The sequence below is a fragment of the Eremomyces bilateralis genome (assembly GCF_010015585.1).
Source record: "Eremomyces bilateralis CBS 781.70 unplaced genomic scaffold P152scaffold_1, whole genome shotgun sequence".
Classification (NCBI taxonomy): Eukaryota; Fungi; Ascomycota; class Dothideomycetes; order Eremomycetales; family Eremomycetaceae; genus Eremomyces; species Eremomyces bilateralis.
The window spans coordinates 1,132,569-1,156,066 of record NW_022985067.1 but is presented as its reverse complement, the minus strand read 5'-3'; the positions used below and the strand labels follow the sequence as shown (position 1 = coordinate 1,156,066).

The following is a 23,498-nucleotide window of genomic DNA, read 5'->3' as shown; positions in this document are numbered from 1 at the left end:
AAGGAGGTCACTCAATGGGTGAAGAGAGTGAGGAGACTAGGATGAGTGTGGGGATGGGTGTGATACCAACGAATGTCCAATCACTCGATGTATGAAAGTGAGTCGAGGAGGGAAAGAAGGGGGTGGGTCATAGAAGAAGGTAGAAGTGAGTCGTGTCGTGCAGGAAAGGTAGACGGAACGATGGAGTATGAGGGCAGAAGTGAGATATGCCAAATGCACAATATCGCTCCAAGTGAAAAGTCCACCAAGTAATAGGCGCCGGACATGAAGAGTGAACGTGAAAAGTGAACGTGAAATTCAATCCCAACACTCCCAGCATAGCACATCCTCCCCCCCAATACTCAACACTGTATAATCCCTCCCATCAAACATTCCCGCCCCAACCGCACACCACGACCCCATCGTCCTCCTCCTCGCGGCCACATACATCCCCGTAATGAACTCCGCGGACGCCAACCCCTTCCACTCCAGCTTCACTAGGTCCGCCGTCCTCGTGGCGGCCGATTCCCCTAGATCTACCTCGCGGCCGAGAGTCGGCACGTCGTACCGGCTGAGATACCGGTCCATGTCGTCGTCGGCGCTCACGCGCGGTGACTCCAGCGCGACGAGGCCGAGCCACTCGAGGAGCTCGGTGGCGTGGAGGGGGTTGGTGAGGTCCATGGCTGGTTCGATGACGGGGGTTCGCGTGCGGGGGAGGTGGGTGATGGTGGGTGTGACCTGGCGTAAGATGGGGGCGTGTTTGGAGATGGGGCCCGCAAGTTGGTCGTGGGGTTTCTGGAGGTCGAGGAAGAGGAAGGTGATGGAGGAATTTAGGACATTTTCGAGGGCGTGGAGGAGGCGTTGGAACCCTTTTTTGCCGTGGAGCATGGAGGGGGCGCGGAGGTCGAGTTCGATGGCTGGAGAGTGTGAGCGGAAGAGGATGCCGGAAGGATAGAAGAGGATGTCATACCGAATCGAACTTTCTTATGTTTCCGGCCCTTGTCGTCAATGGGCTTGCCCACCAACCCGCAGCGTTCGTAGGTCGCCTTGTCCAATTCGATCCGTAGCTGTCCTGAGACGAGGAGTTAGAGTCACATTTCAGGGATCATCTAGGTGATTCAAAACGGATACCTTCCGTAACCGTTATCAACGTATCCATTCCCTCCCGTCCCTCAGACCTCATTAAGACAGACCCCTTCTTCATATACTCATTGAAGAACTCCTCCTCCAGCAACTCCGCCGGGCGAAGATACACCTTGCAGTACGACAACGTCAGGAAGTCTCCTTGCTCTTGCTTGCTCTGTATCCCTTCGTATGCATCTTCCGGAAGTATGAGGCTGATCTGCCGTCGCCATTAGCCTCGCACGGAATAAAAGCTCATCGATATCAATTTCAAATACCGTATGGGGAAACGTGTAGTTTCGAAACGTCGAAAACGGCTTCCGTTTCAACGGCAGCTGTTTTTCGTCCACGTACGCCGGGAGGAGATTATAACTGAAGAACGCCTTCGAGTCGGGGACGCTGTGCGTCGCTAAATCCAACATTGTTTTATTGACCCTTTTTATATCAGGTTTGGCGGGAGAACTGCTTGGACAAGGGCAGAATCAGGACGTTTCGATCCTTAGAATTTTGTGAGTTCAACGGAGGAGCGAATGGATCGGTTGTGTTTCCAGTTGCGATGTGAGAAAGCTCTCTCTTAGACTTCTACAAATTATTCCATGAGAACTAATTAAACATTGGGTGATTAAAATCTCAATCGAAGTTGTCGTTTTATGATGCAAGTCGCTGGGGAGCCAACTGAAAGAGGTTGAACCCACATCAGCCCGTCGTTGACCCTTAACATTTCATTGACGAAGCACCACCTCACCCATCCGCATCAGAGGAATAGGGGAGTTTCGATGTATATGTTCTGGGAAACGAGGCTTGTATGAGGGTGGAAATGCTAGATAGTGATTTTCGGTGGAGCAGTGTTTTGAGAATTGAAGTAGCCAAATTCTGGGTGTGAGAATCCCTCGTAGAGAGGTGCTACAGCTACAATTGTTCAAGCCATATCGATCAACTCAGCCCAATATATAACCGTATGAGATCAATCACGCCCTCCATCTACTACACGAACTACGAGTCACATTCCCCAGCCATGATTCATTGAACGTTCAATTCTACCTGCCCACATAACCATGGCACCGGCCGACACGTCCGCCCCGCCCCCATCTCAGCATCCCATCCATTTTTCGTTTTCGAGATCCCAAGGAGCGAGTTGTCAATAAAACCAAACCCATGACGCCGCAAGCCGCCATGTCATCATGCAGTCCCCCGGACGCGAAAATCTCCCATCCGCTCCGCCCGTCTGTCAATCAATCGCCGAAAAACACGCGACGCTTCGTGAACTGCGCTGGCACATTTCGATCCGGTTCATCGCTCCGCTAATGTTATCCCAGGAGCTCCGCAATCAACCACCCGCTCACGACCCCCGGAACGCATCAAACCGCTTATACGTATACCCGATAAACGGCAAATTCATCTCCGCCGCGACATCCTCTCCAGCAGCTGCCGTCTGCGCGCGCATGTGGGCGCTCGTATCCGTCTGGTCGATCTCGTCGATGGGGAAGTACTGGGTGTCGACGCTGGAGGTGAGGCGGGGTTCGAAGGGGGCGCGGATGCGGCGCAGAGTGTCCCATTGCACGCCGCGGAAGAAGGGGTGGGTCTTGACTTCGTGGGCACCAGAGATGCGGCCGAGGCGGTTTTCGGGGTCGCAGATGAGACTATGGGTGGTTAGTGGGTGGGATGGAAGAGGGGGGGGGGAATGTAGGGATATGATGAAAGGGGGAAACGTACCCTCGAACCATGTTCTCGGCTTCCGGGCCGAGGTGGGAGTCCGGCGGGAAGTGCAGATGGCGAGGCCAGTCGACGATCTTCCGATAGGTGTCGTGCGGCTCCTCAGCGCAGAAGGGCGGCCAGCCGATCAGGCACTCGAACATGATGGTGCCGACGCTCCACCAATCACAGCCGAAGTCGTAGCCCTTCCCGCTGAAGATCTCCGGGGCGATGTAATCCGGGGTGCCGACGGTGGAGTAGGCGAGCTGGCGACGGGATTTGCGCCAGGTGTTGATCTGCGCGCGGTTGGAGACGGTGAGGTGGATTTGGTCGAAGTTGATGGATTGGCGGTTGTCGCGGGAGGAGCGGTGCTTGCCGCCGGAGAGGAGTTGTTGGTAGTAGGAGGCTTCGTGCTCTTTGTGGAAGCCGGTGGAGAGGCCAAAGTCGGTGAGCTTGATGTGGCCGTTGCGGTCGAGGAGGATGTTGTCGGGTTTGATATCGCTATAAGGGTTAGCTTGATGAGGATAGGTGTGAGAGGTAAACCAACCGATGGATGAAGCCTAACTTATGTACGGCTTCGATAGCAAGCGTAAGTTCGGCCATGTAGAACCGAGTGATGTCCTCGGTGAATATCTCGTATTTGATCAACATGGTCATGAGATCTCCACCAGGAAGGAACTCCATGAGCATGTACAAGAAAGTGTTGTCCTGGAATGTCGTGTGCAGTTTCACCACCCAAGGACTATCGGACTCCGCGAGAATATCTCGCTCAGATCGAACGTGTGCCAACTGGTCTTTTTTGAACTACAAGCTGTTAGAGACCGGAATTTTATCCCAGTGAGGGGACTTACCATCTCGGTCTTAACCAACGACTTCAATGCGTAGATTTTGCCGTCATTCCTGCGCTGCACCAACTTCACCTCCCCAAAAGCCCCCTTTCCAATGATCTTGATGGTCTTGAAGTTCTCCGGCTTCTCCTTGGTGCGGAGGAATCGCAGATATTGAGCCTCCGCCCGGACCATGTTGTTCCGTTTCTGTTCCTTTCGGGATTCCGGCATGGAGTGGTCATTCACGATCTGCTCGAGTTCCAGCGCCCTAGAAGATATCAGTACACCATAGATGAATGCTCGATGGATCCACGAACCGTCCATTCCTATCCCTTGCCCGCTGCACGTTATCCTTGAAGAACTGCGCGACCAGCCCCGTGGTCATCTTCGCCTTCTTCGATATATTATCGCCATATTTCTCTGGCTGCTTCGGCGGCGCCTCCTCCTCCACCGGCGCGCTGCTGGCGCTGGGGACGGTTGGTGCGAGGAAGTTGTTCGAATGCTGCGGCTGCGGCTGCGGCTGCGGCTGGTTCGATGTCCCCGCCGTCTTCGGTCGTGGCTGGTTCGGCGAGGGCTGCCGAGCGAACGGGCTGCCGGAGCGCGGGGAGTTCCCGCCGAGGTTCTGGTGGGAGAATTGGTGGACGAGGCCGTTCGTGGCGTCGTTGACGTTGTATCCTGCGGCCGGACGGTAGGTTGAGGAGGGAGCTTGTTGGCTGGCTTGTTGGCTGGCTTGTTGGCCTGCGGGATGTTGACCAGCGGGATGTTGACCAGCGGGGTGTTGACCAGCGGGGTGTTGACCAGCAGGGTGTTGCTGCTGGTAGGCGGTTTGATACGGGTTGCTCATGAAGTAGTTCGCATTTCCATAGCCGTTGTTTGTTTGCTGGGCGCCCCAGACCTCCTGCTGGCCCGATTGGTTCGGATACACGGGCTGAGGGAAGGTCGAGGGGGTGGTGGGATACTGCCGCCCTGCATCGCCGGCGTAATTGTTGTTTCGGTCGTTGTTGAAGCCAAAGTTGAGCTGCAGGCGGTTTGGGGCGTCGTTGGAATTCATGGTGATGTTGCGGTGTGGGAGGCGAAGGGAGGAGGGAACAAACACCAAGACGGCGGCGGGAGGGCTGCAATTCCAGAGATTGAAACGTAGGAAGTTGCTTCTGAAGGATTAAATGAGAGCACACATGCCATTCGCAAGGGATCCAGAAAGGGAGCGGTCTAACAGAAGGGAGTGGTTGATAATTGAGGTGGGAGAAGGGGGGAGGGGGAGCAAAGAGCAGCAGAGGAGTGGAACGGTGGAAGCAACACAAGCAATGAGACTCCAATAAGAGGAGAGGAGAGACGAGACACGAGACTACAGGGGAGTGTCGCTTGCTCTACCGTCCACAACGAGCTTCCTCAAGTTCGTATACAGTAACTATCAACCCTCGATTCCTTTTTACTGTAGATAGTAGTAGATACGTTACTGTACTAAATGCTAGGTACTTCATAATGTCTTATCCGTCAATGAATACTGCAATCACTGTGCCGGCCAATACCAACCGTGGGGAATATTTCTTGCGTTAGTGGACCCATGCTCCAGTCTTCAACAGCGTCCGATGACTGGTCTCTCTCTCGCTCCTGGCAGTATCGTACGGTATCAAAAAGCGAGGCTGTAACCAGGCATAGACGGTGGAATAGATATTGAGACGTGACACTCATAACAGCACCACCCAAACCAATCAATCATCTTCTTCCCATAGCTGCCCATGCAATATACAAGAGCGCAATATAGTACAAGTACTCCCAATCACCCGAATCAACTCCTGCCTGCAACATCCCCCCAACGGACATGACGGGTGCATGTGGCTGGTATGGTATCTAAAACCGAACGACAAAAAAGCGTGTATCATCTGCTTTATAGTCATGCAGGGCATCTCTGGCGTGACATGGACGTAGCAGTGCAAGGTAGGTATCCAAGGGACGTAACATCCGAACATCCGACGGCGGTGGTGGTGAATTTACAGGAAATATTCGCCCCGCGTCCCGCGTCCCGCTGGGACGGCGCGGCGGTGATCCGGCACCGCGCTGAAGATGGTGAATTGCGGATCCAGGTCTTCCTTGAGGCTCATGATGGACGCGACGTTGCCACATCGGTAGCAGTAGTTTGGAGCGGACCAGACCGTAACGACGTCCTTGTCGGGGAAATGGTACTGGGTAGTGTCAGCAGGAGAAACACATACTTGGGGTAGACCAGACGAACCTTGTAACCCTCGTTCACAAGCTGATGCGCCCTCGCAATCAACTGCAACCCATTGACATGATTGAACTCCGTCGCCACCTTATCCCCAAATAACCACCCCGCTCCTCTCGGACTAATCGCCCACGTATCCACCTCCTCCGGATCACTCCACACGAGGTCGCAGAACGCGCCCTCGTGCGGAATCTCCTGCGCCCTCGCCACCACGCGGATCTGATCCAGCGTGCGAATCTCCGGCGACAGCCCCCCGTGCACGCATAGCACCTTCCCATCGATGACGGCCGCGAGCGCTAGGAAATCAAATACCTGACAACACGCCTTCCACACCGACGCGTTCCCGTACTTCGTCTGACACTCCTCGTAGAACCCGTAGACCTGTGTGATCTGCCGCGACTCGTGGTTGCCGCGGACGAGGGTGACACGATCGGGGTATTTGGCTTTCAGGCACATGAGCAGCGTGAACGTCTCGAGGCTGAAATACCCCCGGTCGACGAAATCGCCCAGGAAGATGTAGTTCTGCAACCCATCCCCCCCGGATCCCGCCGTATTCCCACTCTCCCCCGTCTCCCCCGACCCCAAACTCGCGTCCCTCCCCGCCCTACCCACGCTTCGACTCCGCCCCCGCTCCTCCTCTTCCTCATCTTCTTCCTCGTCCTCGCCGGGGCTCGACCCCGTATAGTTCGCATCCTGCTGATACCGCCGCTTCATCTTCCGCTTGGCGCGTGGGTCGCTGATCTGCGTCGGCGGCTCGATGTCTTCCGGGCGAATGGGCTTGCCTCGCGGGGCGGGCGACGCGGCGGTGGGGAGGGGCGCATCGTCGGGCATGCCGCCAGCGACGCGGAAGAGCTCAAGGAGGTCGTAGAATTGCCCGTGGATGTCGCCGCAGACGGTGACGGGGGTGCGGACAGGTTGGATGTTGGATTCTGGGGGGGTTAGCTGGGGGGATGGAGACGCGCGGGGGGGTGCGCTGCGCGGCGGGATGGGAAACGTACCTTCCATGAGGAACTCTTTGACTATCTCGCATAGACGCTTCATGTCGCTTTCCGGGAGGTATTTGCACTGCTTGGCTTGCTCGAGCCATTCATCGGGTCCGGCACCCTTCGATAACCGAGCGGCGCCCGGCTGGGGAACATCGCTCTCATTCGCCATGGCGAGGTATACTTCTCAATCGACGGGTAGGGTATAAGGTTCAAAAGGGCGGCCAGAAAGGGAGGGCGGTTCGTGTGACAAATGTTCGAGACAGGTGGATACTTGGGATATTACGGGGTGGCTTTGGGATGAAAAGCGCTAAAGATGCTGAGCAGACTTGGGGAAACGGCAGCGGGGCATTGCGGAGGAAAGCAAAAGGTTGAGATGGTCTAGTTTGTGGCGAGTTCTTTCACAGTAGATCCCCATCACAATACATCGAAACAAGATGTCTGAACGACATATCACAGGCCATCGAAGTGCCAGTCGTCGTGCTGGGAAAGTGGCGTAGCTCCCGATATTGTGGCGGTGCGGGGCAGCTCGGATACAGGCATCAAGGCTCCAAGGCATCAAGGCATCAAGGCATCTCACGACGTCAACTCGGACTTCCCTTCCTAATGCTCCGGATGAATTTCGTGATGAACTGCGAGATACTGATATCTTGAACTTCCACTATCACCACCCCGCTCCTCTCCTACCATCCCCACGTTCGACTCTCCTCCTAGGCGTTCGTGATTCAATGCCATACTGCTAACCATCTTAGAGGAGACCCTTGCCTTCGAGCATGTCTCCAAGCGGAAAGGGAGCACCCTCTCAAAATGGACTCTTACCAATGCCCACGGCCATTCTCCAGAAAAACGCCCCTCAGAAGCCTCCAAAACCCGCGTCGCCGAAGCTCAAGATCGTGATCCGTCGACTCGCCCCGGGACTTACTCAGGATGAGTTCGAAGCGGCCTTGGGCGGTGAGTGGAAATGCGGAGCGGGGAAGGTCGATTGGGTGTCGTATCGGCCAGGGAGTATCTCTACTGAGTACGTCCAAGAAGTTAGACGGTGTATTTGGTGCGTCGCTAATTCATGGACAGTGCTGCGAACCCCTCTCTGCCCTCTAGAGCCTATCTCCGAGTCACCGATAAGGCACATATCTTCGCCTTAAACCAACATGTCAAGGAGACACAATTCGTCGACTCGAAGAACACTACGCGCGACCCCGCCCTTATCGGACCACCCGTCCTCGAAATCGCGTTGCTGCAGAAAGTCCCATCCGGCAAGCGCAAGGTCGACCAACGCCAAGGCCTAATCGATCAAGATCCGGACTTCAAGGCCTTCCTGGAGAGCCTCACCAACCCCATCACAAAACCCGCGCCCATCGACGCCGTGGGCGAGGCGTCCACATCCAAATCCGCCGAGAAAGTCACCATCACGCCGCTGATTCAACATCTGCGTGACAAGAAGGCCGCCCAGGAAGCCGCCAAGGAAGCCGCCAAGTCCAAGAAAGGAGGGAAGCACGCGCAGCAGGACGCAAAGGCCGATAAGGCGGCCGACAAGAAGGCGGCGAAGGCGTCGAAGGAGGTGGCTGCGTCACCCAGCAGGTCCAAACGCGGAGCGAAAGCCGATAAAACGCCGGTGAGAGTCCTCACCAAGGAATCTCCGGCATCATCGAAAGCCGCCGCCGCCGCGGCTACCCAGGCACAAGGCGGAGCCACTACGGTTCCGACCGGCCCATCCGCCGAACGAAGAAGGGAGCGCGGAAATGCAAGCCTCGCAGCGAAGATCGTACAGCGTGATCTGGGCGTGCTACCGAGCCGGGGACCGCGCGGAAAAGGCGTCGTGCCAGCTCCCAGCACCCCCGGGAGCCGTGAACCGGCTGCGAAGGCCGACAGCGAGGCGTCTCCGCGCCCAGCAGCGCTTTTAGATGGCTCTTCAGCCTCGGCAGCGACCCCAGGCAGGGCGGCGGCAGGATCGGCAAAGGAGACCGGGAGACCAGCTAAAGGTCCACGCACGCGGGGTCCTCGAGGTGCGGCAAAGGCGGCCGCGAATGCCAACGCGACGATCGTCGATAAACCCAACAATATCGGCTCGACCGCACAACCCCTAACCACGCCATCTACCAAGCATTCCGCCGCACAATCCGCGCAACCCTCGCCCACGATCCTCAAAAAGACACCCACCCCCACTCCCGCCGCTCAACCAACCCCACCCCCATCCACTCCATCGACCGCACCCTCCACCTCCCGCAAATCCACCGCACCCCCACCCCTGACCACCACTACCATCACCCACGCCTTCCTCAAACACGCCAACCCCTCTCAAGGCATCACCACCGACCTCCTCACCACCGCCCTCGCCGCCCACGGCCCCGTCGTCAGCTGCGAAATCGACCGCAAGAAAGGCTACGCGTATGCGGAGTTTGCGACGAGCGAGGGGTTGATGGCCGCGGTGGCGGCGAGTCCGGTGAAGGTGGCGGAGGGGGCGGTGGAGGTGTTGGTGAGGAGGGAGAAGGGGGGAAAGGGGACGGTGGGGGGTGGCGGAGGGGCGGGACAGGGGGGGAGAGGGGGACATGGGGGGAGAGGTGGACGGGGGAGAGGGAGGTGGGGAGGGGGGAAGGGAGGGGGAGCGGGGGATGGCGGTGCCGCTCCGGTGAGTGCGGCTGGGAGAGCTGCTGGAGCGCCGCCTTGAATTCGGACACACGACAAGTCGACGTGATCATCATCCCGCGTTTGGGCATTGATGCACCCTCTGCATACCGGCGTCTACATGTGTCGAGTGTCTGTGGCTGAGCCTGCCCCGCTTGAGCATGCGTAGGCGAAGCAGACACGCTGCAGCCCTACTCCTCCGAGAATCCAGGGGCTAAGTGCGGCGCTTACAACGTCAACCGAAGCGAAACAATTCGCGCCAAGGACGCCGTTTCGTGACTGCAGGTGTAGATCCCGAGTTACGCGCTTAACCCCGCTCTCTCAAGCTTTCTACGGATATCACTGTTCACGAGCGATTCTGCTCTGTTGACCGCTCAGATACTCCAATTACAATTCAATCGCCCTAGGCTACAGAATCGCGACTCCGATGGTGAATAACCCGATGCAGATCGCTCTGCCCGCTCTAGTGAAACGCTGGGGGAGGTTTTTCATTCTGGTGCCCATTCCATGCCATGCCATGCCTCCCGTTCCTTGCCCGTTGCTAGAACACATAACGCAAACTCTGCGGCTCGCTTATCCCTCAAGCTAGGGCCCGCAACATGACTAGGGAAAATTTGAGCAAATCGATGAATACGCGGTCGTCCAGTCGTCCCAAAGTCCCAGATCCATCGCTAAATGCCAAAGTCATGCCCTTCGAAGAACCAAAACACGAAGAATAGAAGATATCATGCCGTGGCCGAATATAAAACGAATTGAAAAGCAAAACGAAACCGCTTCAATATCAAATTTGCTACACCCGGACTCCAAACATAAAGTACCAAAATAAGGTGCTGTGAACATGAACGAGGAGGTTTTCAATAGCCCCTATTTTCTTCTAAGCTGCTTAGTTAATTTCGAGTACCCCTTCGAGCTCACAAAAGGCCGTTAAGAGGCCGTTCGAAGCCTCGATCTTGCCACCAACCGTTCACCCATTCCCACCCTGCGTCGGAGCCATCCCTCCTGCCAAATACGCTGAATTTGTAACACCCAACTGCAGTTGGTCAGGTGGCATATTTGCTCGGATCTCCTTCGGATTCCTATATCCCTGATACGGCAAATTTGGCCTCGGTCCCCTCTGCTCCGCACCCGCAGATGCTGGCCCAGGAGATGATTCCGGCCCCATCACGACACCTACGCCCGGTCCAGCAGGAATGGTTACTTCCGGATGCGGAGTCGCCGCTTGTCCGCCGCCATGACTCGTGTATGGACGCTCCGGGCTGTTCGGCTCGGCGTTGTTTGGGCTCATGGTCCGGCTGCCAGTGGGCGGGAAGGTGAATGGCGGAGGCACCGACTCGTACGGGCTGGCACCGGCTGAAAGGGCATCATTTCCGGGGCTCATGTTATTGCGACCGCGGCTAGTACTACGGATTCGGTCGCGGACGCTGCGAAGCTTTTGGCCGACGGTCTCGGAGACGGAGCCACGACCACGACGATGACCCTGGGCAGGGGAGGAGGCAAGGTTAGGATCGTGGACGGCGGGAGTTCCTGTGCGTGAGCTCTGCGTGCTGGTGGAATAGACACGTGGAGAGTCGCCATAAGCAGGCGGCGAATTGTTGCTGTCTATGCCAATGTTGATGACACCTTGTGATGAAATTCCCGTGGCGGTGCTGCCCCGGAATAAAGACGGTGGAGGCGGTGGCGGTGGAGGGGAATAAAGGTGTTGCAGTTCGGGGAGGACTGGCGTGGGGGTAGGACTAGGAACTTTACCAAACTTTGGCTTGTCTACAGTGAAGACATTTTGTTCCCGAACCTGCGGTTTCTGATGTGACGCAGCAAGGGTCTCGCCAATTGAAGCGATGGGCGAAGGCATCGGTGGACTGCGCTGAGGGGACTCTGCAGAAGGTACTCTTGAATGGCCAGGATACCTCGTAGAGACTGACTCACGTCGAGCACCTAATCTCGCTGGAGAGGTTGCAGATGCTCCAAGTGATTGCTCAAGCGGAACAGATGCGGAACGCTGGATGTCGGCTTTCGTTAGTTGACCGTATGTAGTGGCCGGGAGAGTAAATAGTGGATCGGAATCCTGCTGGGCACTTGGACTTTGATTGGAAAGTTCGGGCGGAATAGCAGGCACAGAAGGGACACTATCGTTCTCGGTATTAGGACTCATGTACTTTGGGTGTTTCATGGCACTTGGAGTTGCTGGAAGCCCAATAGGGACTGACGATGTGCTCGTCCCATTCGTCTTTATTGCCCGCCGCTGGGGGGGCGCATCATTGTCCAGCGGACTGCGCCATACATCCTTCTCACTGATGGAGGATGAGGGCTCCCGGGTGTGCGATTCAGGTCCGGAAGGACTAATGTCGGTAAAGGAGCGGTTGCTCAGGGTTGGCCGAAAAAGCTCATCAGGATGGGGGATTGCAGGAGCAGAAGGTCGTCTCGCCAGTGAAAGTCGTCGCTCTTCAAGTTCTTTTGCTGCAAGCTCCCGCTTCGTCAGCGGCTTGACCTCTGTGAAAGTCGTCTCTACTCTTGGAAATGTCGGTTTTGTTGGCGCTTGAAGTGGGCGAGGGATGCGCTCGGGTGATTTCTCTGAAACTCGTGATAACACTTTCTCGCTGCGCCTGCCTCTGGATGACTCTCTTTCTCTCATGCGTTCCATGGATCGCTCTCGATGCCTTTCAAGACTCGCTTCTCGTGATGCTGAAGCTCGACTGATATTCGGGACCCTAGCATGGCGGCTCGTGCTTCTCTGTCTGTTGCGGACTTTCTCTGTATCTTCACTTTCGGCCCGCCGCCTTCGACCTTCAGTTGTGAGGGGTAATGGGCTGGATGGCGAACGGCCAGTAGATCCTTCACCCCGAAGGTGTGTCCGCCCACGGCCGTCCGTGAGTACAGGGCGTCCCATCCGCTCCATACTTTCTGAGCGGCTTGCGTCTCTATGCTGTGAGTCCCCATGCCGTGAGTCTCCATACCGTGAGTCTTCATGCCGTGAGCTTCCATGCCGTCGGCTTCTTGATCGATGCCTGTGGCCCTCGACAGATGAATTGCGATGGGATCGGGATATTGAGCGTGTCTTAGACGTTCCACCAGGGCCCTTGGAGCGACTACGGCCTCTACGAGTAGTGTTCGTCGTCTCAGAAGCAGTCGTTGGGCCAACTTTGTAGAACCTTTCTGCATCAAATGTATCTTGGGATGAATACAATGCCGCTTGATCAGGTGACATCGAGACCGGGGACGATGGCGAACGCTTGGCTGGCTTGATGTATCGAGTGCCAGATCGACCGCGAGAGTCAGAGGATTGTCGGTTGTGAACGCTAGATGTCCGATCACGCTCCTTTCCTTCCCGACTTGTCCCTCGCTTTCGACTCTCAGAACGTTGACGTGCAGCTTGGAAGTTCGCGGCTTGTATGCTATTGATGTACTGGTCGATGGATCGAACTTTGCTAGCTGCGAGGTGGCGATCGACAGATTTGGTACTTCGAGTTGTACCCTCGCTTGCACGTGTGCGATTCGTAGTGGCTTTGGAGCTGTTCGCGGTTGTAGCTGTAGTATGAGTGATCATCGAGCCCTCAGGTGAGCCAAGGGCAGGCTCCACCACAACATTCTGCTTGAGATTCAGATGCAAGTCTTCTGGTTTTCGATCCCTCGACCCATTTCGCTTTTCCTCTTTGAATCCGCTGAACGCATTCTTCGTCGGTGGCGGCAATTTGACGCGCCCACGCCCGGTACCTTCAGATACGGCCGATGCCAGAGTTCGAGGCGGCTCATAAGCAACTGGTGAGAGAATCTCTAGCTCCGATGCTCGGCCTTGAGAAGTGCTACGGGATTTCACGCGTGATGCTTCTCCTGGCAGGTCTGGTGGAGCATTGATGGCCGTTTGTGGAGTGTTCATCCTGCTTCCGTACTGAGGGGTAGCGGCGATGGGTGTCGTATCTGCATTTCGATCGACAGAACTTCTGCTTGGGAATCGCCTCCGCCGATAGTATCCGCCAGGAGTTGCGGTCGCTTGGGCCGAACCAAGAGAATGGGGGTTAATACTGCGGAAAGCATTGGGACCATTCCAGCCTGCTCCCGAGGGGGAGAGAGCACTTTCGGCAATAGGCGTCACCCCTGGTCCTCCCATTGGAGTCTTTTCATCAAGCGCGCCACCAGGGGGTTTCAAGCCGCTTTTGCCAAAGCTGGTGATGAGCTTCAGGCCCATGTTACCAGCAGTAGCTCGGCCGCTGGCAGGAGGTGATAACGGCGGGTTCCCGGCTGCGAGTCTGCTTTCCATCATTCGCGCTTGTGCGCCCTCAACCGCCTCTGTGGCGCGCGGAGAGAACCATGGTTCGGATGAATCCAAACTGGCAAGCGAAAAGCATTTGACGGAAAGCTCTGCCTTTTTTTGGACGAATAAAGACTCGCCCCACTTGCGTACTAGGTGCTTCTGTCGTTCCCAGTTTGACGGGAAAAGAAGACAAGTAAGAAGCAATGCCTCCATGTAGTACTTTCGTGAAACATAGACTTCAACAGCCTCGTCGTGCTCGCCGAATCCGAGAAGGAGAGCGACTGCGGGGTGGATATCGCCTTTGGCAAGAAGGCTTTGCACGAAAGCCTCGCCCATCTTCCTCTGTGATTCCTGCCCCATTGTACAGAGTGCGACTACCATCCAGTCAGCTGAAGACATGGCCGACGAGCCGACTAAAGATGCAGCCATGTCTGCTTCGAGGTCACCGAGCCATTTTGCAAGAATAACAGCGATAGAAGAGGCCGGCGGATGTTTCGAAACTGTACAATAAAATATAAGCGTCCAAGGAGTATCACTGTTAGAGTTATGGGCTTACTTACTCTCTTCACGGATAAGTGCGTCGACGTCGTCTGTCCAGTCAAACATGAGATCCAACACCAGGCGCCTCAAGTCATCTGGGCTGCGGTACTGATTGTCCATTGGGGCACTGCGGAATTGTGCCTCACTCATCTTGGCCTTGAAGTAAGGGAACAAATCCATAGGAGCGCTGTGTTCCTTCTCGTCGGGACCGATGGTGACTTCCTTACGAAGATGGCTCGACTTGGGAGCCGCACTCCCCGACGTAGAGTACGTCCACTGTGAGCTCTCAAGCGCACTACGAGTGGATACACTACGCAGAGAAGAGTTGGCCGATGAAAAGACGGTGGAATCGCCGGTCGAGCTATCGGACACAATACCGGGGGAGTAAGGTTTAAGCGGGCGCCTGCTCAAATTCTTACTATGTGTACGCTTTTTCGCGGCGGCCAATGATCGAAGGTGGTCACGTTCCCTGCGACCTGCAGAGGAGCGCGAGCTTTGGCTCCCTCGACTTGAGACAGGGCTGAGAGGTCCCAACCGGTCACGCATCTCGTCTTCGAGGTCGTCCAGTTGCCCCATTTCCTTGGCGATCTTCTCCAACGGGGACATGGGAGGGCCTTCTTCCTCGCTCGTGGACTCGAATTCCAATTGGACAGGAAACGTCGCAATTGTTAGTGGCGCATTGCCGTGCAGTGCCGCCTTCTGCTGTTCAATCGAATTGGGCGGTGATGGTGGGAGGTTTGCAGGGGGCTGCTGCATATTGGCAACGAGTGTCGGTTTAGTATTGGGATTAACATCATACTGCTGGATGGTAAAGTTCCGACACAAGGTGAACAATGTAGCTGTTTGCCCGAAATTGGTAATGGCGACGATACCTTCGAGAGTTGGGACAGTCTCATAGGTCACCCGTTTGGTCCGCACGTCCCAAACACAAGTTTGCCTGTATCAGTTAGCGCCGTCTCGTCTGATATACGCTGTGCCCCCCCCCCCCTTGAATACGCGCCGAGCAGGGGTTGTGCGGCCAATCAACTTACCCTTCAGAATACTGAACAATCCTCCCAAGCTTCGACCACGCAAACCAACATGGAGCAATTATCCTGTTTTCCGATCGGTTCAGGACCCGGATTACAGTTGGCGGATCTGGTGATGGTGATTTGGGGATACTCCATACGCGGAGATCTCCATCGGCTGTTTGTGATGCCAACATCTCAGATTTCTGCTTAGATGAAGATCCGTGCCATGCGAGCCCGTTTATAGGTGAGGGGGATCTCGCCGTGCTGAGGGTGTGTAGAATAGTGAATGGTTGTAATGTTACGATCAAAATTGATCCATTCATGTAACTGCATCATCGTCAGCCGCCATTCCGCAACAAAAGTCAAACCATAAACGACTAACCCAATAGAAAACGTCCGGCAATCAGGAGATGGTGCCAGCGCAGTGATCGGATCGAATATCGTCCGTGCAGACACATGTTCTGATGTTGATGGCTCGAAAAGTATCACGTTTCCTTGGTCGTTCCCTGAAAACTTGTCAGTCAACCAGTCCCTCCAGTCCTGCGATACGTCTAGAACAATAGGTAGGAAGAATGAGAAAAGAAGGACTCGTTTGAACACCAAGTCGCTGGGTAACACAAGTATTCATGAAAGCAAAAACCTGGAGTCTTTGACTGAGAACGTCCAAACGAACGGTCCGGTTATCGTATCCTTCCGATCAGTCATTCCCAAGCCGAATGACCCCAAAACAGTACATCAGATTCAAGTCGGACAATAGCCTCAGTGACCATTGGACAGTACGTGGGCGGAGTTAGACTCCCAGAAAGTCAGGGTGAGTAATCTTCTCCCCATTTGTAAATCCGTTTTATCCAGTCCAGACATTTCATGGCTCAGCGCTCTCGGAAAATAGACGTTGGTTCCATCTCTTATACCCAGTTCTAAGTTATATTGTCCATTCGGCCTACCCAATTCAAAGAAATAACGTAAACTTACCAAATGCGATATTCCCATTCCTCATCCAGCTCGCAATCCGTATCTCCTCATACGACGCGAACCGCGCCACCTCATCTCCCGTCAAAAGGTCCCACACAATGGTTGTCTGACTGGTATCATAGCTAACCACCAGTCGCCCGGCTCCCCGCTCACTAATGTTGTCCACCGAGATCCATTGAACTTCGTCGCGGTGCCTATCGAACCGACGCTCGATTGCCAGTGTGTCATGGTGAAGACATAGAATTAGATTGCGGTATGCATATAGTAAGAATGATCCTGTCGCAGCGGCTGGTTGAAAGCGAATGTCGTTCGCGGGAGTTAACGTCGGTGCAGGTGGGATGGGGTGCAATCGATTCGATCGATTCGATCGATTCGAATGGCGAGAGTCGGAGTGATCTGAGCGACGAGATCCTTGGGAGGTAGAGCGAGGATAGGGGGCGGGATAGGAGCCGGTCGACATGGCGGAAGGTTTTGGATCCGGGTTGGAGGATGGCTTGTCGAGTTCCGAGGACGGAGGTGCTTTTGGAGGTGCCATCGTCAGTGGAACGTCATATTTGTGCGTCTTTAATTACAGAGAAACCCCATGGTAGGCGACGAATGAATATTGTACAAGACCTAAACCAGACAATCCGATATTACGGATAAGGAAACACAAGCGGGGTTTGACTTTGAGGGACTGTGAGATGTATGAAGGAGAGCTGGTGTCACTGGGGAAGACAAAAAAGGATATGGGAAACCCAGCCTCTTCGCCGGTACTCACAACTACAATTCAGCGCCCAGCGAGGCCCAATGAACTGGGATGAGGTTTGAGGTGGACGCTGAGGAGGTTGTGCCCCCCCCCGACGGTGATTGTGAGCTCTGGTTCCGGCTGCAGGGCAGGTAGGTCCGAAACGCATACGCCCCCTCAAAGGGTGTAAATGGAGGGGAATTAGGAGGATATGCAAAGTGATACAAAGGCGCTGAATCAGGAGGGGTAGCGACAAACGGCGAAACAGCAAGAAAGAGATCGCAATGCATACAAGAGACGAGAAGAAGATGGGAAAGACAGCGCGAGAGGAGATGATGGTCGCAGGATGCAGAAAGCGGTTCTCAAACTCAACCTCCAGTAACCAACGTCTCCAATGGTGCAGCTTGTTGGGCGCTTAACGAGGTGCGGCAACTGGTCAACTGTGAGGCTCACGTATTCAGGGTCTGCCACCTGCGTTGCGATCAGCCAGTTGTGATGCCCATATCCTTGCCGAACAGCGGGACAAGGTCAAACTGGCCGATCAGTATGTCTAGTGCCCGAGATGGGAGTGACAGTGCGCGAATTGGGCTTGAGGAGTGCGCAATGGCGAAATGAAAGCTGGAGGGGAGAGGTTGGGGGAGCGTATGAAGAACGGAAAAGCCCAGGAGGCTTTTGAGGCGGGACATCATGAGCACCCCCCAGGGCACTAGAATGTCAGTCTTCAAACCCCAGGACAAATCCCTCTCAAGAAATCCATTAAGACGACCGTTTCTGCGGGCATTGTTTCACTGCCAGAGCGACGGAGCCGACGTGATGAGCCAGTAATAGGCGGTACGACGGTGGCATTCCTGTTGCTCTGCAGGGACCAGGAACTTCGAGGAGATGGTTGGAGTGCGAGTGGTCAGCCATCACACTTAGCCTAGCCTCCATGTAGCCAATGAGCTTGTGCTTCCATGCTTTCGGTCTCTGGAGCTCTAGCAAGCCTTGTCCCCGGTCCCCCCAACCCCCTCGACTGGAAATTTGGCCAAGGATGTGGTTTTGTTGGCTATCAAGAGTGGTGTGAGTTAGAGTGGTGTGAGTTGGAGTTAAAAAGGGCCTTGTTTCCCACGTTTTCCTGCCAGAATATCGCGTCGTGGGCTCGTGGCGCATGGCGCATGGCGCATGGCGGCGTTGTTGTCCCAAGAACCATTGATATTCAAATACCTGCCCCACCCCTCTTCACTCAGACTCGTTGACAATGGATGATTTAACTTCCGAGACACGAGGATAACAAGAGAAACACTTACTGAGGCTATCCTTGACCCTTTCGAAATAACCTGGGAAGACCAATATACGACGATATCGTCCGCATATGCGGTAGTACGGCTTTCCTAACTTGTGACAAGGTACCTGGGCATTCTGACCGCCACTACCCCGAAGTAGGAAGCAATGCATAGTCTGGAATTCCAGCAAAGACCTTGGGATCATGTTCATATGCATTTTCCATATTGTGTCTCCAAGAAACATTCTGATGGTATCCAAGTAAAGTGAAGGAGAGATGATGTTGCACAAAGGTTCGTTGAATCTCGGCTGGATAACTCTAGCCGTCTCTAGGGTATCACAAACAGAAGAAACGCCAGGCCTGCCCAAGCTCTCCATCACTCCCAACTAGTAATTCCCAACCTCACGAATTTCCAACTCCAACGCTGAATTCTACCAACAAATCCGTCGTAATGGAGAAAATTAGATGCGATTTTGGAATAACTATGAATCCTTCGAATTGCCTATCCAATAGAAGTGGCTGACCGAATCCCACGTCCGATTCCTGGCGTGAGCATAGGTGAATTAATGCAATGCCCCCCACACCAAGCAAATGCCACTTCATCAGAAGGTCTGTTACACATCAAGGACGCTCGCTCAGCGCCTGCGCATATAAGTCGTGCCCTATTCGTTCCTACAGTAGTACTCTAGCAGTACTATTATTCTAACCGCCCGCTCGTCAGCCAGCTTACAGCAGCACGTGGTGTTTCAATGTCTGGTAATAGACCTTGCTCCCCCGAGTTCCTAACAAACCGCATCTGCGACCAGCCGGTGAGGACAAGGACTCGGGAAGCGAGCATGGCGGATCAGTGGATTTGAATTGTAGCATCCTTGCCCTTGGAGCGACCCGCGGCCAGCAAGGGAACGGACCGTGATAGCGACCGAAGACCCACTGACCCACATTCCAAGCTGCCACCAGCGCCATGGCTTGATAGCACATTTTGGGAGTCGAGGGGTGACGAGAACTTGTCAATACTTCTCCGTTTTATTTCCACTCCAATGTCTTAAGTCCTCGTTATGAGAGTCATCAGATCGTCAGTCAAATGTTTCAGAAAGTCTCCAAGTCTCTAAGCGCCGTGTTTGGTCGGAAGGAGTTGTAATGTTCAACGAATGCATCGTGAATTCGTGATAGTGATGTTGGTTCTATGCGGGAGGGAGCGCTGATTGGCACTTACTAACGGGACGATGCGCCCGTTGCCCCGTTTTGCGTCGGCTACGCACAGGTCAGTGACGTGAACAGTGCTCTGCTCTGCGGCCATACCATACCTGCACAGTGGCGCAACCTTTGGTCTTTCAAATTTCGAATAAATCCTATGGAGTCGTGGGATAGACTCGAGGTGAAGTACTTGAACATGATGGTCGCCCATGCTAGTAACCAGCGGTATGGGACAGTGAGTAGGACACAATTTCATTTTCAGACAATTAGTTGGATTGTTGATTAGATTCTGCTCGAGCACAGGAGCATTGACAGCTCAAGGTGGATACATGCCACCAGCCTCTCCGCAAGAGCAGATGAGGGCCAAAGCTCTCTTCTCCATTCCCCAGGAATTCGAATCTGAGATCTCAATGTCTTATGTCTCGTCAACATTTAAGCACAAACCAGACGGCTCCACTTCAGTACAGTGCATATATCCACATCTTCCTTCAAAATCAACCATCTGGTGGATTCAAACAACCAACCTCCTCTACCTTCCAACGCACGGAAGCCGGGTCCGAAAGGCTAGTCAAAATTCTCGTGCACATGGTTCAGCCAAGGATGTGCTCAGCACATCCGCTAGGGAACCACGATTACGCAATAGCAATTCCTCGCCGTAACCATCCATTCTATGCTCATCGAAGCAGGAGATGGCCGGAATGAACTCGCGTCGCGCATTTGCAACGGCACTCTGCTTGTGCATGTTGTCGGGCTCAGCCAACTTGCTCAGGCTGATGAAGGTGTCAGGTTGCCAAGATACTGCCATGCATCGTTATGTGGCTAGCACTCGAAATCCGAACGCAATGTGTGAACAGCGCGTGAGCGCATGCATTCTAGCGACTCTCTCAAGGTGTAGAATCGCAACGCGACTCAAAGCCGGATGGTCGCGGCCACATGGGGGCTCATGGCCGCAGTGACAGTGATGTACATTTGTCATCACTCGTAAGGGGTATCATATCGTTACTTTCATCTGTCTTGATCGTTAGTCATATATTGCGCAATATGCTTTGTCACAACTTACCATTTCATAAAAGCATGTCATCACTTATTCATTAAAGGGACTCCTTGGCTTCCAGGATGGTCTCCATATTGGTCTTCGCCTTCCCAGCCTTCTTTCCGCTACTCCGTCTCCGCTTCTTCTTCTCCGGGTACGGCCTTGCGCTGGCATACAGTGGCAACAAGGGCTGCGCCACTTGCTGATGGTACTGCCGCGGTGGAGCGGGCGCCTCGGTCAGCAGCATGGGCTCCAGATCGCCGAAGAGGTCCTCGTCGCTGATGAAGGAGCTCGGTGGGTTTTCAAGGTAGGAAGGGGTCGGTGAGCCCGTGTAGGGACATGAAGATGAGAGCGTGCTGCTGGCCGGCCATGACGGGAATGCGCAGGTGAAGGTGCTATCGGAGGAGGAAGAGGTGGAGGATGTCGAGGAGGTCGAGGAGGTCGAGGAGGAAGAGCGGATAGAGGAAGGGCTGGTGGAGAAGCCGATGGTGATGGTGGTGGAGGAGGAGTTCGGTGAGGGTGAGTCGAAGAAATGCATGGTGAATGACTTTCGCGTAGGTTTGGGACGCTGGGTGGTGTTGAAAACAACCGTCACCAGGGCTGGTGACGTTGTTGATATATTCTGGTTCTGGTTCGATACGTGTTTGGGTGTGGCGTGGCCGTCGACGCGACTATGACGAGTGTGCACAGCTCAGCTGGATGGCGTGTCGTGGGGTGCGGAGGAGCCACGGAAATCAGCCGAGATCGGGGGACTGGGCTGAGCGCAAGTTGATAAAATGGTCGTGGTGATATGCGAATGTTTCCGACCACCAAGATTTGGTTTGGTTCGAATGATATGCACGACTGAAAAGTCTAACATGGACATAAACCTTTCCGTGATCAGGAAGAAAAATCGGGCGGCAAGAGGAATGTGATATCTTATATCTCAAGAGGCGGTAAAGTCGTGTGGAAGAGCGGTCTCAGACTGAGTTAGAGGCGCGGGATGACTGGTTGACGTGGGCGACGTATGAACGTTGTGCTTTCGGACGTGGGCGTGGTGGATGGACGCCCGCTTCTGCAGCTTCTGCAGCTTCTGCGGCTTGGAGATTTGAATTCGGTGTCGAACCAAAAGGGGATGGGGTGTTCGGTTTGATATGTCGTTTTTTGACTTGCTTGTTCTTGGACTCGAGTCACACAACTCACGGAACCAAATCTCAGAAGCAGACAAAGCAATTTAAAGGGGCAGATGTCGAAACGGCCGAAAGGGAGTCAGAGTGCTTTTGAAGGTCGAAAATCATTTCATCCGACACGTATTATACTATCCGTCACCTCCGTGACCCTCAGCTAGATCTCCCATCCATGGAACCAAGGCCCGAGAAGGCGCCCACGGAACGATCACACTTCGACCGAGCCAGAGAACGTGTTCCCGACGTTTCTCGTGGAGCACCGCGGTCAAATGGTACCCACCATCAAATTGCTCCGGGGCTATCCAATGACCTGTGGTTACCGGGTGTTTGCCTCGCTATTTGTGGGTGAATTGCTGGGGAGATTGCTGGGGGTGAGCAGCCTCGGGAATCCTTACGGGGGCCAAAGCACGCGGAACCGCCATCCTTTTCGGCGCCCATCCGGCAGGTCTTCTCATCACATATCTGATATTATTATCACCTGCAGTTTCGGTGTTCCAGGTGAAGAAGCAAGGACGTCGAACGGAAGGATGTGATGTGATCCCAAGGTGCCCATGGCTTTGTCTTTTCTCCGTGACAGTCTGAGCGTGACACTCAGTTTCTAATTTCTCTCCATATCGATTTTTGAAAGGGAGGATCAGTCGGTAATACAGGCGCAATCAAATGATCTAGTTTCCATTCCGATCGCGAAACCCTCTTTAGTCATGATTCATTGATCAGATCCCTTTAGCCGGTATTCACCGGAGTCCCTCCCATCCGCAACCTCTGCCGCCGCACCGCTCCCACGCCGGCTAGGATCACGGCTACTGCCTGGATCCGCGTCGCCTTGTAGCGACACATTGCGGCATTGGGTTTTGCAGCCCAACCTTCATTGTTCTCCGGACCCCGCGCCCCGAAGCCATCCAATCGCGTGTGTAACCACACCAGATCGCAAAGTAGCGGTCCCTGACCGCCCTTCATTCCGCCTCGCGATTGGAGGCATCACGAGAATGATACGGATGAGTTGTTACCAGTCGGGATGGACAAATACACCGCTTCAGACCGCCTCTTAGGGAATGTGGCCGCGATGGATCTGATAGGCGCACGTTGTCGGCTGTGTTGTTTCTCAAGCTGGGATGCGTTTGCGAATGACCGAAGGGGAACAGGTAGTTTAATATGGTAATGTGATATAGTTGTGTCTGACTCCGAAATATTCGGATGACCACGACGACTGACGACAAGTCAGCCTGCAAGGCGGGTGTAGGTCAGGTTTACGAAGGATATTGCGACGCCTCATACCTGACGAGTCGTGCTTCGTCAACCTCACAATGCAGCTGACCTTTGCTCATCAAGTATTGGTAACCTGATGTCGATGGATGCCTAGATGAGCAGGAGGGTCGCATATCCCACGCTGAAATTTATCCAGCTGCCTGATCGCGATGGTTGATGTTTTGATGTCTCATTTGGATGATCACATCAAATACCCCACGCGGGGAGGCCCGATGGGCGATGTGGGAGGTTCGATACCCCACCCCCAGCCTCTCCGACCTCCGTGTTTGATACTGGTCGCGGAGCATCTTTTGCGGAGGCTGGGGCTTTGGGCAGACAACGTTTCCGTCGCAACTCGAGTACTCTATCTTGAAACTACGTTTTACGTGTCCAAATTTGCTCGTGAAGAAGATTTTCCAGGGTTGATCTATCTCGCGCGCATCTGGAACAAGACCATACTTTCCGTTTCGAGGGTTGCCCACTCCGGCTAGCATGCAGTATCGAGGCGAGATCAACATTAGGCTCATCGGAAATTGAAGCCGACGGAGTGGAGTAGACCCGAGATGGATGTACTCATGTACATTGGACCGTCGTCGGTACATGATACATCAGTACAATTAAGCTCAGATGCATGGACAGTTGTACATCTGCACTG

The 23,498-nt window shown here is 54.5% G+C and overlaps 6 protein-coding genes across 6 annotated transcripts; 1 reads left to right on the top strand and 5 right to left on the bottom strand.

Annotated features, from left to right (window-relative positions):
- Positions 1–274: 274 nt before the first annotated feature.
- Positions 275–1,981, bottom strand: P152DRAFT_11552 (uncharacterized protein). Its single transcript, XM_033673660.1, has 4 exons — positions 1,380–1,981; positions 1,111–1,321; positions 950–1,051; positions 275–896 (listed from the first exon to the last, which is right to left on the bottom strand). Exons 1-4 carry the CDS (start codon positions 1,521–1,523, stop codon positions 298–300), a joined length of 1,056 nt encoding a protein of 351 aa, XP_033538843.1. The 5' UTR covers positions 1,524–1,981; the 3' UTR covers positions 275–297.
- A 459-nt stretch (positions 1,982–2,440) lies between these two features.
- On the bottom strand, positions 2,441–4,671 carry P152DRAFT_387657 (Serine/threonine-protein kinase; the record flags this gene model as incomplete). The annotated part of the gene is made up of 6 exons (XM_033675892.1): positions 2,441–2,741; positions 2,815–3,294; positions 3,341–3,597; positions 3,645–3,888; positions 3,938–4,295; positions 4,404–4,671. The coding sequence occupies 6 exons, from the start codon at positions 4,669–4,671 to the stop codon at positions 2,441–2,443; spliced, it is 1,908 nt and encodes a 635-aa protein (XP_033538842.1).
- Positions 4,672–5,611: 940 nt separating this feature from the next.
- Positions 5,612–6,999, bottom strand: P152DRAFT_388087 (serine/threonine-protein phosphatase 6; the record flags this gene model as incomplete). Its single annotated transcript, XM_033675908.1, has 3 exons — positions 5,612–5,803; positions 5,854–6,773; positions 6,843–6,999. 3 exons carry the CDS (start codon positions 6,997–6,999, stop codon positions 5,612–5,614), a joined length of 1,269 nt encoding a protein of 422 aa, XP_033538841.1.
- Positions 7,000–7,600: 601 nt separating this feature from the next.
- Positions 7,601–9,492, top strand: P152DRAFT_510485 (uncharacterized protein; the record flags this gene model as incomplete). Its single annotated transcript, XM_033682662.1, has 2 exons — positions 7,601–7,845; positions 7,899–9,492. The coding sequence occupies 2 exons, from the start codon at positions 7,601–7,603 to the stop codon at positions 9,490–9,492; spliced, it is 1,839 nt and encodes a 612-aa protein (XP_033538840.1).
- A 485-nt stretch (positions 9,493–9,977) lies between these two features.
- P152DRAFT_11375 (uncharacterized protein) lies at positions 9,978–16,865 on the bottom strand. The gene is made up of 5 exons (XM_033673649.1): positions 16,218–16,865; positions 15,628–15,751; positions 15,267–15,572; positions 14,256–15,172; positions 9,978–14,195 (listed from the first exon to the last, which is right to left on the bottom strand). The coding sequence occupies exons 1-5, from the start codon at positions 16,750–16,752 to the stop codon at positions 10,414–10,416; spliced, it is 5,664 nt and encodes a 1,887-aa protein (XP_033538839.1). The 5' UTR covers positions 16,753–16,865; the 3' UTR covers positions 9,978–10,413.
- Positions 16,866–20,248: 3,383 nt separating this feature from the next.
- P152DRAFT_11419 (uncharacterized protein) lies at positions 20,249–21,418 on the bottom strand. Its single transcript, XM_033673652.1, has 2 exons — positions 20,460–21,418; positions 20,249–20,408 (listed from the first exon to the last, which is right to left on the bottom strand). The coding sequence occupies exon 1, from the start codon at positions 20,968–20,970 to the stop codon at positions 20,491–20,493; it is 480 nt and encodes a 159-aa protein (XP_033538838.1). The 5' UTR covers positions 20,971–21,418; the 3' UTR covers positions 20,249–20,408; positions 20,460–20,490.
- Between the last annotated feature and the right edge of the window lie 2,080 nt (positions 21,419–23,498).

Coding starts and splice junctions, on each gene's coding strand:
- P152DRAFT_11552 (XM_033673660.1), bottom strand. CDS start 1,523: ATGTTGGATTTAGCGACGCACAGCGTCCCCGACTCGAAGGCGTTCTTC. Junction 1,052..1,110: donor GTTGATAACGGTTACGGAAG/GTATCCGTTTTG, acceptor TCCTCGTCTCAG/GACAGCTACGGATCGAATTG. Junction 897..949: donor ACATAAGAAAGTTCGATTCG/GTATGACATCCT, acceptor CACACTCTCCAG/CCATCGAACTCGACCTCCGC.
- P152DRAFT_11375 (XM_033673649.1), bottom strand. CDS start 16,752: ATGGCACCTCCAAAAGCACCTCCGTCCTCGGAACTCGACAAGCCATCC. Junction 15,752..16,217: donor GAATGGGAATATCGCATTTG/GTAAGTTTACGT, acceptor ACAAGTTTTCAG/GGAACGACCAAGGAAACGTG. Junction 15,173..15,266: donor ATTGTTCAGTATTCTGAAGG/GTAAGTTGATTG, acceptor TAACTGATACAG/GCAAACTTGTGTTTGGGACG.
- P152DRAFT_11419 (XM_033673652.1), bottom strand. CDS start 20,970: ATGCATTTCTTCGACTCACCCTCACCGAACTCCTCCTCCACCACCATC.